This window comes from Tyto alba, unplaced genomic scaffold (assembly GCF_018691265.1).
Source record: "Tyto alba isolate M040663 unplaced genomic scaffold, T.alba_DEE_v4.0 Super-Scaffold_10, whole genome shotgun sequence".
Lineage (NCBI taxonomy): Eukaryota > Metazoa > Chordata > Aves > Strigiformes > Tytonidae > Tyto > Tyto alba.
Window position 1 is genome coordinate 18,454,197 of NW_024881262.1, and position 13,452 is coordinate 18,467,648.

The window sequence follows — 13,452 nt, forward strand, 5'->3', positions numbered from 1 at the left end:
AGAAGCCCACAATCTGTTCCTAGAACACTTCAGATTAGGGTAGTGAGTCTTAGGACAAAAAAAGTTAAACTGACTGTTTAATTTGACTTTCATGTATTATTGGCATTTTGAGGAAGAAAGATGTCACTGCTTTCTGTTTCTGCTGCTTATGGCTTTAGAGCAAGGTGAGACGTAGAGAACTCTCCTATTATCCTTGAAAGGAGCGATCATTTATCTAAGATTCTGTAGCCCATAAAACTGATATCTCATCTAAAGAGAGATCCCTGAAGACACAGGCATTATCAGCTAATGTTTTTGTCTTGGACAATATATTGAGTGCACACTTCAAAGTGTTGCTTTCAGTTATTGATGCATGCAACCTTCAAGAAAATTCCAGATGTTAAGACTAAAGTTTGAAACTGCTTAAGGATGAAAACATTATTTACGTTGTAGGAAGAATGGATTGATTTTTTAAAATAAACCATCACTCATTAAATCGATAAATGTGGGAAGAACATGTGTCAGCTTTATGAATACTCATCATAAGGCTTCGTGTTGCATAGCAAGGTTGTCACCAATGTATGCTGTTCTGAGAGGGAAGCCACAATATGTTTTTGTTGTTTCACAGTTCAGTTGCTGAAATTTCTTCTTGCAGTGTGTTTTATTTTTTGGAATGAAGATACTTTTTGTGATACATTAGACAACTGGCTCTATAACACTTAGTGCAGTTAAAAAATTTGTGCATATATAATACAGTTATCCTGAACCTGACATAACAGTGAAGTCTGTTTTGACTAAATTTTATAAAGCCTATTGAAAAGGGTGATTTTTGGAACTCAGTTCAATGAACAGTCGTAACTTTTTGTAGACTATCTAGTCTTCTTAACATTGAGTCTTACAAGCCTGAATTTAACTGGTATAGAAAACACTAACCTTCTGTGCATTTTGTGTTGAGTTGTTTCTCCACCAGAATGGATTAGTTTTATTTCTGGGTATGGGGAGTTTGTAATGAAATCTACTAATGCAGCATTTTTAGAAGGTGTCAGAATTAATCACCGCTATTTAGAGATATGGAAGGGATTATCAGAAGTTGTTTTCGGAGAGGTACTCACAAATGAACAGAAGCTAGTGTAAATTTGCAGTTTAGATTTGACAGATTTATAATTAAACTACATACTTCTTTAAAAATGAGAAAAATATGAAAGTGGAATGCAGAGAGTACCATAGTAGTGTTATCTCATAATTCATTTGTTGTCCAGCAGATGTGAATTTATACATACAGGATTAAAAGACTCTCATGTAGGAGCTTTAACCATTGAGATATGTTAACTTATTTAACAAAAATAAGAAAAGAAGCCTCCATTTAATGGACAGTTTTACAGGAAGCATCCTCAATTTTTCTGCTTGCAACTTTTCAGAAACCAGAGAATATGTAGACTTTTTGATGGCAAGATAGGTCCAGATGTTTAAATGACCTCAGATGTTTCCGTGAATGGTGTGGACAGTTTTAATCTGAACAGAAGAATGACATTGTGTAATGCAGAAGGTTATTTCCGAACATGTGGTTTGTTTTATATATTTCGGGAGGTGAAGATAATTCTTTCATTACAAATTTTCTGTCTTCCTTTTTGAAGTGCTTAATTGCTTTGCTGTTCGTTTGCATGATAGAGGAATCCTTAGAGAAAAAGATTGGGTACTGAAATGAAGAGCAAAAGGCCTAATCATATTTAAATACAGCTACCATATCCTGTCTTATTGAGAGCACAAACTAGAATTCATATCAGTTGATAATTAGTTCCCTGTCTGACAAAATATCTTTTTGATTGCAGGTAGTTGAAATTGACAGGTGCTGTTTTCCTAAATTAATTTTTAGAACTAAGAGTTTAATAGTTTAATATTTACCCCTTAATTTTGGATATCATTCTCCTCACCCAGCCCCCAGAAGGACTAAATAGCAGAGGGAGTGAACAGGAAAAAATGTTTGAAGTCAAAAAAAAAAAATACAGAAAGACAGGAAAAGAAGCGCTCAGTGGGTGGGACTATGGGAGTTATTTGGCAGCATCAACCTATTCCTTGATTTGCTAGTGAGTATTTTGTTAACTTGTTTGGATTCATAACAGAAAACTGCTGTTTTTCTAGCTATTGAATGGTACAAAGCAGTTTGGACATGGTCAAGAAAAAACTCTACAGAGGGTGGAGAAGCTATTGAGATGAGGAGCTGCCTAACTCTGGACACCAAGGAAAGTGATCAAAATGCATCAATGTTTTGATCTTTAAGTGTTTTTAAATATATGACTGAAACCACAGTTGATTGAAAAAAACAGAAATCGATGAAGAGCATTTTTGAGATTACCAGTGCTATGTATGCTCTGGGAAGTTCTGAAAAGAATTGTCAGGATTCAGATGTTTTGTATTGTAAAAATCAAAACATAAGCAGAGATACTCTACCTTTGTGTAAGTGATGGGAAGATAAGTCACGTCAACAGATACCTGAATTTCCCAATTAGTGTAAAAAAATTTTCTTCTAAATTTCTGGTATAAAAAGGGATTCAGTTTCTGAACTGGAGTACCAGGAGCTGTCCAGCACAAGTGCCCTTTCCTGAGTCGTCCATGGTAGGAAAAACTTGACATTTTTTTTTCCAAACCAGGGAAATTTTAACCTTCTTCAGCATGTTCTTTGCCTGTGGTTCAAAGAACAAAAATCTAGTTAAATATTCTTGGACAAATAAAAACATTTTTTCTGAAATTTGTCATCTAAACCTGATTAGAAATTGTTGGTTAGGTTTATTCAAATTAATTCTGTGCTTCTCAGGACTTAAAATTAGCATCAGACGTCTCATGCTATGGAGACTTATTTTTATTTAAATAATATTTGTGCATTTAAAAGTTAGCCAGATGAGAAGCTATAGAGGTTGCATCCAAGACCATATATGGTACCTCTTTAGTTGAACTCTTTTGTGTTGTTCCATGTGTAAAATTTAATGGCAAGTATTAAAATAAACAATTTATTTTTTCCAAACTTTTTGTAGACTGCTGAAAACTTCACTTTTAAAAATGACAATTTGTTTTAGAAGGAATTCCCTCTACAAATAGTATTATGTGCTTCATGTAGAGGTGGAACTAAAAGCCAAATTATGTGAGCTTGTCATTAGTCTGTCAATAATATAAAAACTTGGATAACTTATTTCAAAAGATCATTACAGAACTGCACCTAAGTGGTAGCAAGGTAGGTATAGTCAGAATCATTTGTTTCCTTCTTTTATGCCTTTTTGTTGTTATGAACGTACCATTATGTTTTTTTTCAGTCTTTTAAGTCATAGCAGTGGGATTTGAACCAATTACCTTCAGAGATTTTCCCCATGAGTTACAGGGATAGTAGGTAAATGGGAGTTAACTTCTGTGTAGACCAGCAGTTAGGAAGCATCATAACACACACTTTGCCAGTGGTTTGTGTAATTATTGAGTGTGAGGCAGACAAGAGCAATTAAACTTGAGGATTCATAAAAAACCCTAAAGTAATGACTATAGAGCATCAGCTAACACATTTTTGGTATCTCTATCAAAAAGCAGTTTGATAGAGTGGATGAGTTATGTCTGGTATATTAAAAATCTGCATTCTGTTTCCAATTTTGCCTGCAGACTTTGATGGTCTCTGTTACATTAGTTGTAAAGTGGATGAATAAAATTTGTGTGCAGTTTAGTAGCATTATCAAGGGTTAATAATAAACATAATGAACTACATAAAGATATTACCAAACATTAGTCGGAAAGAAATCATCTCTGCCTCTTGACCTTGAAGTGTTCTGGCTTACAGGCTCTCAGCATTGGTGTGCCAGCTCCTTGACTATGGATTTCTTTGTGCAGGAGTCTTTCACTTTCAGACGTGTCCCTGAATTCCTATACATTATTTTTTTAGATATATAAATTATAAGTTTATTAAATAACACGTTCTTCTATGTTCATTATATTGTATATCTGAAACATACTGTTTTAAAAGCTTTAGAACCTGCCACTTATTTTTGTGTTCTGCTTTAGGATGCTATGTTCTTTTTTTTTTTTTTTCTTTTTGAGGTATTTTACAGAGGATGTAATTTTTTTTTTACAGAAGCAAAGTGCTGCAGAGTTTTCTTTAAATGTGTGACCTTAATGCCATCCTTCCTTTATGCACTGTTTCTACAAGTAGGCATAGTTCCAGCTGGATTTTCATCTGTGTTACTTCTGCCTCAAAAATTAAATGAGAGGAATTTTAAACAGTTCCAATTAGCCCAAGGTCTGTGAAAGTCTTCTTGCTTGGTAGGCAGTTTGGTTTCCATGCTTTTTTGGCTAGTGTGCAGATTTGAAGAGTGATAAATGATTTCCAACTGGAGAACAGTGACAAGTGGCATTCCTCAGGGGTTGGTGTTGGGGCCACTGCTGTTTAACATCTTTTTGTTAGTGACATGGACAGTGGGATTGAGTGCACCCTCAGCAAGTTTGCTGATGACACCAAGTTGCGTGCTGCGGTCAACATGCTGGAGGGAAGGGATGTCATCCAGAGGGACCTGGACAGGCTGGAGAGGTGGGCCTGTGCAAACCTCCTGAAGTTCAACAAGACCAAGTGCAAGCCCCTGCACATGAGTCAGGGCAATCCCAAACACAAATACAGGCTGGGCGATGAGATGGGTTGAGAGCAGCTCTGCGGAGAAGGACTATGAGCCAGAAAGGTGCTCTTGTAGCCCAGAAAGCCCACCATGTCCTGGGCTGCATCAAGAGAATTGTTCAAGGCCGGGTTGGATGAGGCTTTGAGCAACCTAATCTAGTGGAAAGTGTCCCTGCCCATGGCGGGGTTTTGGAACTAGATAATTTTTAAGGTCCCTTCCAACCCAAACCATTCTATGATTCTATGATATATCTTCAAAAAGACTACATAAATTTCTATATTTTGGTTAAAGAATTTAGATGGAAACAAAAGAATTTTTCATAAATAACTTCAGAATAACAGATTCTAGTATAATTCTTCCTCTCTTTCTAGTAACATTACAGTTCTGTTGCTTTTCTGTTCAGAGGCAATGCCAAATACAGGTATTTGCATCTTTTGTGTTGTATAAAATTTTTTGTACATATTCAGAAAGAAAGAAACAATACCTACTTTAACAATACTTTTCCAGATGCTGTGTCCTAAGCAGGAAAATAACCCACATTGGGTACTGCAGCTTCAAAAAGGGCAACTAATATTACTAAACATTTTTTTTTCCAGATCACTAGAAATTTAATATGCCTTCAATAACAGCACCTTCATGAACTCAAGCAGAATTTTCCCAATGATGGTCCCCTTCTGATCTCTTCTGCTCTCTTCAAAAGCTGGGGAATGGACAGGGCACCTGAGGATACCCCTAAAATAATGATGTCCCTATGTTACCTCTTCTCCCTCTATGTGACTGTCTCTCTGCTACTGGTCCTTTACAAAGGCAGAATTAGATTTGTTGCCACTGTCCTTTGGATTTCCAAATCCTTCTTTCTCTTTCCTAAGCACCAGGGAGGCTGCCTTGAAGAGGTCGGGATATCTGGCATGGTCTTCAGACAGCTACATGCCAAGGTGCGCTGTCTTTGCACATGGCTATATTAAAAAAACTGCAAAGGGAGAAAACGTAAAAGGGACCACACAATCTGTGTTATGCAGGCTGATGAGAAGCAATGGGTTTTTTGTCAAAGCCTTCAAGAGCAGTTGACAGAGCACAAGATACAGCAGTGCAACCTCTTGAGAGTATCTCCACTATCAGGTTAAAAGAAAGAGAGAGCGAGAAGCTTACTCTCCCTTTATAAATCAATAAAGAGCAAAGTTGAAAGCTTTTGAGGCTTTCTTAGACACTAGCTCCTCAACAGTAACTCCCTGGGCTTATCCACACTTAACAGTATAAATTAAAAGCAGTAATACAAAGTGAAACGCTTGTTAAGAATGATGCGGTGCCTCTTAGCTCCATGAGAAGAAACACGATTTCCCCTTGGGTGCCTGATCCCACAGCAGACCTTTTTTCATCGCAGCAGTTACAGTAGAAGGAAGCTGCTGGCACCAGGGTGAGGACGATGAGGGTGAAATTGTGTGTGGGCAAGATCTGCCCTCTCGTGGAGAGAGAAAATATCTTTCCCTCACTATATTCGGTGTCTGACTGTGGGCGATCTTAAACCTAAGGAGGTGATATGATAGTTCATATTGATTGTGGAAATCAGACAACTACTCAGTCACAAAATTCCCTCTGATCCCTTTGAAAAGTGAGAAGTGGAAATAATTTTTTTCTGAAAATATCCAATTACATCTGTGTTCAACACAAGGAATATCCGTATGTTTATCTTTTAATTTTTCTGATTTTGGTAGTTTGTATGTTGGCTACGGATGTCACTGCATAAGGCTATTTCCCTTCATCATAATCTAGATAAACTTCATCATAGGATAATAAAAAAACCCATAACATCTAGCATAATTCATTCTGTATTGCCTGGCTAACAGCTTTGGAGAAATTAGTTCTGAAATGTTTCTTAATAAGCTACTAGTCCAACTAACTATTTACTGTGAAAAGACAATTTTGTGCAGAATCAAATGAGTGCTATTACATACACACCTTGTGTAGTACTAATAAGTTGTATCTTCATACAGTTTTATTTTGGATTATTCATAATAGGGAGGGGGAGGGCGGGATAGAAATGCTGTCTGGCGGTGGCGTTTATTGTATTTTCTATGGTTCTATAAGAATTTGGGGTAAAATTTAGACCAGGAGAATTAATATTAGGTTACCACTTACTAAGATGAGAATCTGCCCCTCTCTTTGGCTCTTTGTTCATGGATACTCTCATTTCATGTCTGTAAGTTTTGCTACTAACTGGAGGTTATCTGTAGAAGTAAAATCACACTGCAGAATCTACACTTTGTATTTTAGGCCTTTTCCCTCTCATTCTTATTCATGCCCATTGCATCTTTATTCATTGTATATTCATTCATCTATTGCTTTTATAGATATATGTAAGGAATAAATCAAGTTTTTAAAAAGCATATAAACATTGTTCCAGTGCATGTTATTATATTACAGATTATAAGTACATATTCATGGTAATATGTCACACAAACAGGAGATCAAGGGGAATATCAGCTATGATGAGTCAAGAAGGTTGTTTAATTGATTTAACAAAAATTAATCCATGATAGCTGTGGGAAGAGTGTTCTTATGTACTGTTAACATACCATGACATATCTCCTGTATAACTGTTCTTTGTGAAACAGTGTTTTTATTTTGAAAGGATATTTGAAGCTGCTTTTTAAAATCTGTAATATAGACCTTCATCCAAATGACATTTCAAGTACATTGAGCAAAGTTGAGAAATAGAAGCAAGCTTTTGTTTAAATCAATACAAAAATTTCCCAGTCTACATCGTTTTCAGTACCAAATATTATAAAATAGCCCAACAGGAAAAAGAGTGTGCAGTAACCACTGTGTACAAAATGTCTCTGGCATCACTCTGTGCACAACAATATGGGCTAGAATTTATATCCTTACCTTTTTCATGGATGGTTAAAGAAGAGATGGTGCTACGGTTTCATGAAGACAAACCATTTCATAAAACATCTGAAGCACTGATTTGTGTTAATTATTCAGTCAATTCAGGTGATGTTAACTGTGTGGTCTTTGCTTTGCTCATGGGAGGTAGGCTGTGTGATGCCCCAAGTCAGGTGCTAGGATGTAGTTATTAGCAGCATGTAGCTAATAGTTGAAGAGTTGTAGAAAATGCAAAGTCTGTTCACTCAATTATTTTCTGTAATTTCCAGGAAGGGGGTAAATATTATGAAGGATGCATGTTTTAGTAGAAATCTTTGTAATATTTGTGTTTATGCTTTCAAAAAGATAAGAACATATTCTGTTTAATCTATTAAATTCTGAACCTTCTCCTAAAGGTAATTTGGCTAATTATAAAGCACTCCCTGTGCCCCAAAGAGGGGGAGACAACTGTTTAGAAAGACTCGAGCAAACTGCCTGTTACTTTTTTCATTAGTCAAACACACTAGCTGTTTTACAGTTCTTCTGTGCTAATTCTTGCCTGTCAGGGAGAAAGCAGTGTTTGTCGCATTTTAATGCGTTATTTGTAGTTACTAAGCATTATGACTGATTTATTTTATTTATTTCTTGTTAATGTATTAATTAACTATAAATTTAGATATTGTTCCTGGAGTTGGAAAGCCTTCATCTTAAGAAAGAAAAGAAAAGAAAAAAATAACAAGTAAAAAGAGAGGAGGCTTTTCATTAATAGAACTATAACCTGGGTCTATTGAAGAGGCATTAAATAAGCTTCTTGGTATCAAATATAAGTCTTCAAAATGACTGGACTTATGATTCTTCATATTTAATACCAAGTAACCAGTATTATCAGGCAGACATATTTTAGCATTACAGCTAGCTTTATTTCCTCTGTTACACTGTACTAATTAATGCTGTTACTTAATATGAGTAGGTACTATTTTGATGTGATACAGTGTGTCTGGAAAGTAATTTCAACTATTGTTAAGACCAATGATCATATGGCACACTAACTAATGAGAAAAGTGCTATTTCGAGGGGATTAACTCCTTATTTCTTACATCATGATACAAATGACTCTGGCTATTAACAGGTCCTACAGCTTTTCTGTGCTCCTACTTTCTATGTCTGTGTAATCAGGCCTTAATACCTGCCTGCAGTTTGGGAATACTGTAAAAAATTGGGTATCCTAATGCTTCTACAGTGTTTTGACATTGTACAGCATTAAAGTTAAAATATATTATCATTCTAACTACTGGTATAAAATTATCACTACCTTGATGAAAAGTGGCTTTGATGCAAAGATCCAAGAAAGTGAGGAAATATGTCAATATTAGTTTACTCCTTTTTACAACCAGATTGCAGGTATTTACGTTGTTCTTAGCAGCCTTGGCCACCAGCCTGTGTGTTTACGGCCTCGCTGCTGTTTATTGCAGGGGCAGGGGTTGTGGCTGGGGCTTCTTCAAGGTCATTGTGCTTCCAGGATTATTATTTTTTTTTTTTTTTGTAATTTTCACCTGGGGAGCAGATGTCCTTAAAATCATTGTCTTAACACGTATCTGTCTGCACAGTATATTTCAATTAGCAAGCATCTGCCCACAGTCTATAGTTGCCTAATTGTTAATTTTTGCTGAGACGGGTTTCATAGCTTGTTTTATTCCCTCTTCGTGTGATTTAGGTTACCACGGCCTTTACTGTGAAGAGGAATATAATGAATGCCTTTCTGCACCCTGCCAGAACGGAGCCACCTGCAGAGACCTCGTCAACAGCTACGAGTGTGTGTGCCTTGCTGAATATGAAGGTAGGATGGGGTTTGCCTGTTTTTTTTTTTAATTGTTCTGTGTATTTTTTATGGTAGGTTCTGTTACAAACAGAGATCTACAATATCCTTCATTAGGCAGAAATAAATCCCACATCTAAAATTAATGGAAACAAACTTCAATGTAGATCCTGATCGCATAATTTTTACTCAAATGCATAGTTCAGATTTAGCTGGTCTGTGAGGAATTCATGTCATTGTCTGGGGACATATGGCTTCTCTCTGTTCTTCTTAGGTGTACATTTTTCTACTGTTTTAAATGTTATGTTAGAAAATTATAAATATTTAAAGGAAAGCATGTTAAATAAAACTTTTCATCAGTTATTTTTAGGAGCCATTACATGGAGAACTTTCAAGATTCTTTTAAAATTTATTTTCTCCAGTAAAGTGAGTTAAGAACATAGTAATAAAAGAGTACTATTTGAAACAGATTAGCAGAAAGGAGTAAAAATGAAAGTTTTATGTTGATTGTTTAGAATACCATAAAGACCAGAGACAGTAGTAGTTCTGTAACAGGTTTCCTATGTTAACTGAAGCTATTCCTAGATACATTGAAATGGAATTAGTCCTCGGCATTTCTTAAATAATTTATAAAATAGAGCAGAAAAGGATGCGTTTTGTTATACAAAATAATTTATCTTGCAGCAGATTTCAGCTTTGTACAGAGTAGAACATATCAGCTGTCTGTGACATGTCCTTCTGTGGAGGGCTAAAACGATAGGTTTTTTGTGTATTCGGTTTTGAATCATGCTGCGAGAACATTTTGAATGTAATTTTATATGTTATTAGTATTAAAAGATATATATATAAATATATATATTTTACATAGAATGACTATGTTTTAAGGAACATTATCCCAGCATTTTCTCATTAAGCTTATATGTGTTGATAAGTATCACTCACTTAGCAGCTGCTTGAGGCTAAATATGTATTTCATGCTGGTGATTGCACTGCTCTTTGACAATAGATACAGAATTCATCATTTTAGAGGCTTAGTGAAGAAATGACCCTCAGCTTTTCACGACAGTTTAAAGAACACTTAACCATAATGTTATGACTTCATGTTCTGTTCTCATCTGACCTGTATGTGCAGCTGAAATCACTGTGTGTACAGAACATTTTCTTTAAATGAAAGCAGGGGACCTGGTCCTGTAAGCAGTTTTTGGTGATTACTGAGCTTTCTTCATTCCAGTACTTAAGGCATTCAGTGACACTAATAAATAGAGATGAGGTACCCAGCTTAAGGTACTATGTGGACCATTAGAGGCCTCAATTTTACCACCACCACCCCAGACCTCCCCGTCTGCAGTCCCCCCTTCTGCCTCCATGGCCCCCAGAGACAAGAGCTGTTACTGCTGGTCTGGACTGAAGCGTGTGCCAGCACGTACCTGGGGGCTCTGGGCTCTGCTGGCTTCTGCTGCTTAGCTGCAGGGTGCTCAGACTAGGGTGCTCAGCCTTTTTGCTGCTGACAGACTGACCAAATGATTTCAGCCAGTCTGTAGTGAGCAAGTATATGTGTGTGTGTGTAAAAAATATATATATTTATATTAAAATATATATAAAAAAATATATATATATTTAAAATAATTTGCTTTTATTTTTTTAAATTATCACTATTAACTTGAGACTATTTTTTTTACATAACTCATATAAGCTTGCATTGCTGTACGCAACTGTAGTCTTGAATGCTAGAGTGCTAAGTTCATTACTTTTAATCATTCACTCATTAAGTAAATTTGCTTGTATACATACATCTGATATATTATGTGTCCTTTTTTGTATTGATTTTTCTTTCTCAGATTCTTTTCTCTGAAGACTCTATTTTCTCATTAATTTTACCTCTGTATCATTCTGCATCTCAAACTTTCCAATTTCAAATTCACAAACCACCCAATTCCAGGGCAGCACAACTGGTATTCATGAAAGAGGTTAGGAAGGAGTAAGGCAGGATCAGTTGCATGTCCACTTTTCATATGCATTTGTCTAACCTCTTCTAGTCCTCCACCATTGTAGGTTCTGTAATCTCCACAAGCAGCATAATTCCTTTGCTATCATTCGCTACCTCCTGATTACAAAACATTTAGCTGATGCTAAAGCTGTATTGCAGTTTTTATACATAATAAACAATATGAGTTTATGCTTCTATTGACTATGCATCTTTACAGTTTGCAGGACAGTAAGTATTTAGAAACATGAACCACCTTAAAAAGTGAAAAATGTGTTTGTAATTTGTAAGTGTTATCACATGGAAGCATTCAGAATCCTGTCCTGCTTTCCAGTTTGTTGAAATTCTTGTAAAAAATGTAAGAATGGGAAACTTTGAAGATAATTTAGGATTTTAGAAAAGTGGTCACTTTGGATTCATTCCCAAGAAAAGAATGGTAATAAGACTTAGCTTTAGACTTAAAATTTACATTAACGGATAAATTTAAGGAGGTATTTTAAATGCAAGCTAATTTCACTGTAGTAGATACATTATAAATGAAGTCCCACCAGTATTCACATACATACATCAATTTTTTTCATGTTTCAGTGCCTTCCATGCACTGATTAGAACATTAATTTATTGATTTTTCTAGTTTTATCTGAAAAGTAAATCCAGAGAAAATGATGCACGTAGCAGTGGCAGTAGAGCCTCTCTCCCCATTCCCAGGTGGGAATCTGCTGTGCTTTCTGTTCTGTGTGCAAAGTACGGCTTAACACTGTCTCCTGCAAGGCAAAGCTGCTGAGTTCACATAGCCTACACCTGAGAGTGAAAGAGCGAAGGTAGTGACATAAAGTTGAGCAACCCAATTATTTACTTTTAGTTATACATTTGAATAAATCAATTTCTCTTTTTATTGCCTTAGTTATACCCCTCAGTTTCCTGCAAGAGTCAATGAAATTCATCAGAATGCTTATGTATATTATTAAAGAAGTTATTACGTAAAATTCTTACTGAAGACAATTATTGTTTACATTTTATCAAAGAATATTAGATAGCTGATCAGACTTTGCTTTGTTATACCATTGGTTTTTCAGACACTCCAGAAGTTCTTGGCAGAAATTGCCTTACCTGTCTTATCCCTAAGCCTCAGTGGGTGGGAATAGCAGAGGAGGCATGTGTATAAAAAGTTTAGCTGCCATAAAATATATGGCTTTAGTCTTATGGCATTAGCCTAATAGGACAAGTTTGGAGGCTGCACATCGTTGTGCTCATCCAGGTGAAGTTAAGTTACCCCATGTACTGATTTCATGCTGTCAGTATAGGTCATGTTAATGGCAATTAATAATTTTACCTTTTCAGGAAGGCACTGTGAATTATACAAAGATCCTTGTGTTAACGTCAACTGTCAGAACGGTGGCACTTGTGACAGTGAAGGCCTAAATGCTACATGTATTTGTGCACTTGGATATACAGGCAAGTAATTTGTCCATTACACACATCTAATTGTCAGTGTTCACTGTGTCTAAGAGAAGACAAATACCAAGTAAGACCGTGTCTCTTCAAGGAAACAAATTAATTTGGACTTTGCTGAATTGTATTTAGTCTAGTGAGAATGAAAAGTTCTTGATATTACTTGCAACAGCTTTAAACTTTAAAAATTTTGCAGCAAAAAAAGTCTGTTACTAAAGAGAATTTGGTAAGCTATGCCTTCTGACCTTACTACCTGAGACTAGATTGCATTTTAAAAATAACATTTTGAAGACTTCCAGGTAAGCCAATATACTAATTGGACACTGTTGAAACTGAAAACTGTTTTAACACTGACCTTGGTTACTGTGAGCTGAAGAAACAGCTTATTCCGTTGCCTAATATGAAATTGCTAAAAGCCCTAAAGTGCTTGTTGTAAATCAATTTACACTTTCAGAGTAATGTTAAGAAGCCCATTTAGTCCTCTGGCCTTGTATTTAAACTGACTCGATTGGTGTAATCCATATATCTGCTGTCAAGATAATTTACAACCTGATGATCTGTTAGTAATGTAAGGTAATATTCAGTGTGATAGTAATAGATAAACCTATTCATAGCTGTTTTGTAGATAAAATTGTGCTTTTGGATTTGTGCTAATTAAAGGGTAGGCTTTTTTTTAAATAGTTAGCTTTGCATTGTACAGTGGCTATCTCTCAGAG

At 35.8% G+C, this 13,452-nt stretch overlaps 1 protein-coding gene across 1 annotated transcript in view; it reads left to right on the top strand.

Annotated features, from left to right (window-relative positions):
• The window catches only part of DNER (delta/notch like EGF repeat containing), a 129,549-nt gene that overhangs the window by 101,576 nt on the left and 14,521 nt on the right, over positions 1-13,452 (top strand). The window contains exons 9-10 of the mRNA XM_033005372.2: positions 9,199-9,321; positions 12,626-12,739. Coding sequence (XP_032861263.2) covers positions 9,199-9,321; positions 12,626-12,739 — 237 coding nt within the window. The remainder of the gene's footprint in view (positions 1-9,198; positions 9,322-12,625; positions 12,740-13,452) is intronic.